The sequence below is a fragment of the Gallus gallus genome, chromosome 1 (genome assembly GCF_016699485.2).
Source record: "Gallus gallus isolate bGalGal1 chromosome 1, bGalGal1.mat.broiler.GRCg7b, whole genome shotgun sequence".
In the NCBI taxonomy this organism is placed as follows: Eukaryota; Metazoa; Chordata; class Aves; order Galliformes; family Phasianidae; genus Gallus; species Gallus gallus.
Genome location: NC_052532.1, coordinates 117954768 through 117959098, shown reverse-complemented (window position 1 = coordinate 117959098; position 4331 = coordinate 117954768). Strand labels below are relative to the sequence as shown.

General features: G+C 50.7%; 1 protein-coding gene across 2 annotated transcripts in view; it reads left to right on the top strand.

The window, feature by feature from the left end:
* The window catches only part of POLA1 (DNA polymerase alpha 1, catalytic subunit), a 191627-nt gene extending 187296 nt beyond the window's left edge, over positions 1-4331 (top strand). For both annotated transcript variants that reach the window (XM_015302675.4, XM_015302671.4), the window contains exon 37: positions 3080-4331. In XM_015302675.4, coding sequence (XP_015158161.2) covers positions 3080-3252 — 173 coding nt within the window. In that variant the 3' untranslated portion in view covers positions 3253-4331. The remainder of the gene's footprint in view (positions 1-3079) is intronic.

Sequence of the window (4331 nt, the reverse complement as noted above, 5' to 3'; positions counted from 1 at the left end):
TGCCGTTGGTCATCTGTTGCTGACCGCAAGGACCGCAGTGCCTGCCTTTAATGACCAGAATGTCACTTAATGTCAGAAGCACATCTTCAAACAAAAAGACTCAGGTAGGTTTATTTTTCACGCCTGTATTTGTGTCGGCAGTACCTCTTGTATGCTCTGTCTGTGTGTAAATATCTCTGTTTATAATAATCTGTATACGCGGTATTGGCTGTCATAAAAGATTGCTTGCCGCTGAACTTGGAAATTATTAAAACAATGATAGGGCGATAATAGACAGGCAGCTATTCTCAGAACGTGACAGACTGCTGAAAAGCAATTCCAGTCGGTTTGTGCAGCTCAGTTTTCAGAGGGCCTTAGGTACGCTATTGATTAGATTCTCATTTAGGAAGAAAGTAGGAGCTTTTATCTGCATCTCTAAGTTGGATGGAATGGTGACTCAAAGGTATCGACTGGCTGCGTGATATACGGCGGTCACAGTTGTCTTTTACTAAGAGGAGCACGGTGATGCTGGTTGTCATTCTTACTCTGCTGTGTGGCAGCGTAAATAGTCCCCTTTCTAACCAACCTGGTGGGAAAAGTCAATATCCCATCAGCAAAGGAGGTAAACACATCAGGAGCTGTGTCCTCTCTCATCTTCCCCTGCTCTGTATTACCGCAGTTCTTTAAATCTCCTCTCCCCAGTCATCAGAGGCACTCGTGTCATTCAAATGCACCGTGCGGCCGTGCTGCGGGGACGCTGCCGCCTGCCTCCCGCCGCCGAGATCCGGCTGCCATTGTCTTATAATTGAAACTTAAAGCTGGCCTCGCCACTTCAGCCGGGCCCCTCGTGTGCCTCCCTTCTTCTCAGCCACCCTTCTCGGCTCGCCCGCGCGAAAGTCTTAAGAAGTGTTTGAGGCAGGCTGGTTATCGTGTGTAATTACAGTTCAGGTTGATGGGGGGGGGGGAGATAGAAATCTTGCTGGCCTAGAGGCTGGGGCTGAGCATGGCCTGCGTGAAGGCTGTGTGTGTTGTCCTGTGCCCTCAGCACTGCCCTGTCGCATGCCCTGTTCTCGCCATCGGTGGCCTTCCCACTCTGTCTGTACTTGCTGGCTGCTTCTGTGTGTTGACACCGCTCACCTTGGTCCCTCCTGAGCTCCAGGACGCTTCAAAACATCTTAGCTGGGTTTTCATAGAGTCAAAAGGACTCTGGTTGGAAGGGACCTCCAAGCCTGCTCAACCCCAACCCCTGCCGTGGGCAGAGCTGCCCCCCACCAGCTCAGGCTGCCCAGGGCCCCATCCAACCCGGCCTCGAGCGCCTGCAGGGATGGGGCAGCCACAACTGAGCTACAAGGAGGATATTCTCTGCGGTTTGTTGGTACGAGCACCGTGGTTTCTCCTGGCGTGTGAGCAGTGGCAAATGAGCCCACTGAGCGCATTATTGATCTCAGAACCACGTGAACGAGGTGGTGCTGAATTGGTGGCAGTGCGGGCTCGGTGCTTTTATGGATCTGGTTACTGCAGTTTTCATGGTTTGTTTAATTAAAGCCTACGTTGAAATAATTTCGGGATCATTAAAGGTGTTTATGCCGTAGTGGCTTCAGTCTGTTACCGAACAGGTTCTTATAATCAGAGTTTTTATTGTATTTGTGGTGCAGTAGAAGGGAAATTTAGTTCCGCTAAGAAGCATAATTCCATTGCCATCTGAGTAAAGGCAAGAATGTGGTCTTTTCAGCTCACTTCCAACCGCGCGAAGTTGTAAATACAAACACCTAAAGCTGAACACGGCAGCACGCAGCACACCTTCCTCACCAGCGTGCATGGAAGCTGCTCACCAAAGTGCTGGCAATCAGCGTACTCAGTTACTCCAACTGCCACCTCTAATTGAAATTTTAATTGAATTTTTAGAGATTTCGTAGCGTCACGCAGAGCAGCTGAGTGGAACATCGTGAGCAACATGGGAGCCAAAGCAGGCACTCATTCCTCAGTAGAGCCCTGCCGGTTGTGTTGCCACCAGTAGTTCATTGCTGAGCTCTTACGGCCTCTCTGAGGCTCTGCGAAACGCCCGTCTGTGCTGGGGATGGAGGTGGCCATGGGCTGCCCGGGCCACCCCATTGGTTATCCCGTGATCCCATCTCCTTGGACAGCAGCCCATGGCCTGCCCGCCAGGCCCAGCTTAGGCCGAAGGGCGCCTCTGTCACCGTTGGGCACAGAAGTGCTTCGTTACCTCCCTCACACGGGCGGACCCAGTCAGCGTGTCCCTCCTCCCAGCCCCGCACCTCCCATCAAACGAACCTCACTGGTGTCAAGTTTGGTTTTCCATCTGAACCTGTGCCGCTCAGTAGGAGCTCTTGGAAAGGGAATGGAGGTTTCTTTGTTGCCTGACAGCTAAGATGTAACCAGAACTACTCTACTCTTAGTTTTGCTGCTAAGGCGTGTGCACATGAGCTTGTACACGCGCAGACGTACAAGTAAGTAATGTCTTGTGCTTCAGACATTTCAGCACAGGTATCACGTGTTGTAGGAATTGCTATCTCCGTTTGTATATCGGGTAAACCCGATGTATCCCCACTGAGATACTGAGCGTTTTCATTTTAGGGCAGCCACAGTGTGGAATTTCCCTGGCCGAGCATCCCCATGGTGCTGAGCACCACAACTCCCATCCTGCGCACACAGGGGCATGTTTGGGAACCCACTGTCTGTGGGATGTGTTGGGGGGCCGTGGCATCAGCGTTGGGCTCACCCCAGGCGGTGCCGTGCCAGCAGCAGCACAGACGTGGGAGTCGTGGTTTCCTGGACTGACCTGAAGCCAGGCCTGGCTGTAGGCAGAATTTCACCCTATGTCAGGCCCCGAGGGACTCTGAAGTGTTCACCGTGCTAAGGAACCTGCTGGTTTCATCAGGTTCTTCCAGAGCCAGTTAGTCCCACGAGCCCTCATAGTAGGGAAGGCAGCAGAAGAGCTTGCTGTGAATACCGACTTTGGTTGCTAGCTACAACTTTGCCCTCCTTTCTCCTTGCATTGAAACACCACAACGCACAATGTCATTGGATGCAAAAGCACTTTATTTAACCCTCCTCTCTTGTTTTATTTTTGTCCCGTCAGAGTTCGTAAGGAGGAAGCCCCTCAGGAAGGAAGTGTCCGAGGCCTACAGGAAACTGAAGAGCACGGTAGACAAATGCCTGTCCCTGAGCAGCTACTCGGAAGTGAACCTCGGCAAACTCTTCTCCGTCAGCATGGGAAGATCCGTGGGAGAGCCCAGCAGTGAAAGACAGTGATGGACGGAAGGCGGGGTGGAGCAGAGGGACCAACTACTCGCTTCAAAATAAGGATGTCCTGAGCAGCGTTCTGCGTCAGGACGCACCGTAGTGTTTTAATAACCTTCGCTTTGGTGGAGGAAGAACGAAAGGTGGAAATGGGATGCGCAGTCCACGTGGACGTGGTGCACCCGAGGTGTTTTTATCTGCCTTTCTTCCCTTCGCCGAAAAGCCGGGGTTATTAAAACATGGAGCAGTTGATTTTCGCAGTGTATTTTGTTGTGTGTTCAGACCTATGAGGGAAAAGGGGGTGGGGGAATTGCTGCTTTAATTGGATAATTCCCAGTGAGAGTTGCTGGAATGTAAGTGATCCTAGACTTTGCTCCAGGGTATTTAGTAGAGGTGCTCTCAGGAAGAGAGGTTAGTGGAGGTCTCAGTAGGAGCACTAATGTTTTGCCTTTTCGCAGTGTATCTCCTTCCTGATCATAAACATACCAATTAAAAACAATGCTAAACCTAAACGCCTTTAAATGTCCTTCTGAGCGAGGTAGGGATGCTTTGCTTTCGAAACGAGGTAGAGACCGGTTGGAAGCCTGGAGGCAAAGGACAGAGGACCGGCTTGTCTCTAAGCACAGTATTTTGCCAGACTAGAAGTGTTTCGCGTGGATGTACGGATACGTGCGGGAGCGAAACATGCTTTGTACATAGGCAGAAAAGAAATGTACGTCACTTCTTATCGCATCTGAAGGCGCTCTATGGATAGGGAGAGGTGTGTTTGGATGGCGCTGTAATGGGGGTGGAAGGGGAATCGCCGCGGCTGTTGTGTCACAGTTCCTGTATCGGGGCTTTTAAAGGTTTTATGGACAAATTGTATTCTGCGTTTACTTTTAGCGAAGCGACAAACGTACGACGAGAACAAAGAGTGCCTTTGGGCAGAGCTTTTGTACACCAAATGCCGTCGCGCTCCGGTTTGCCGTTACGTTTGCCGCGCGACGTATCAATGCAAGGTTATTAAAGCATTCTTTTAAATCATCGGCGGTATAAAATGCGAAGTTTTCTTAGCACTTGATGGAAATAAAAAATAAAGTTTTCTAGTGAAA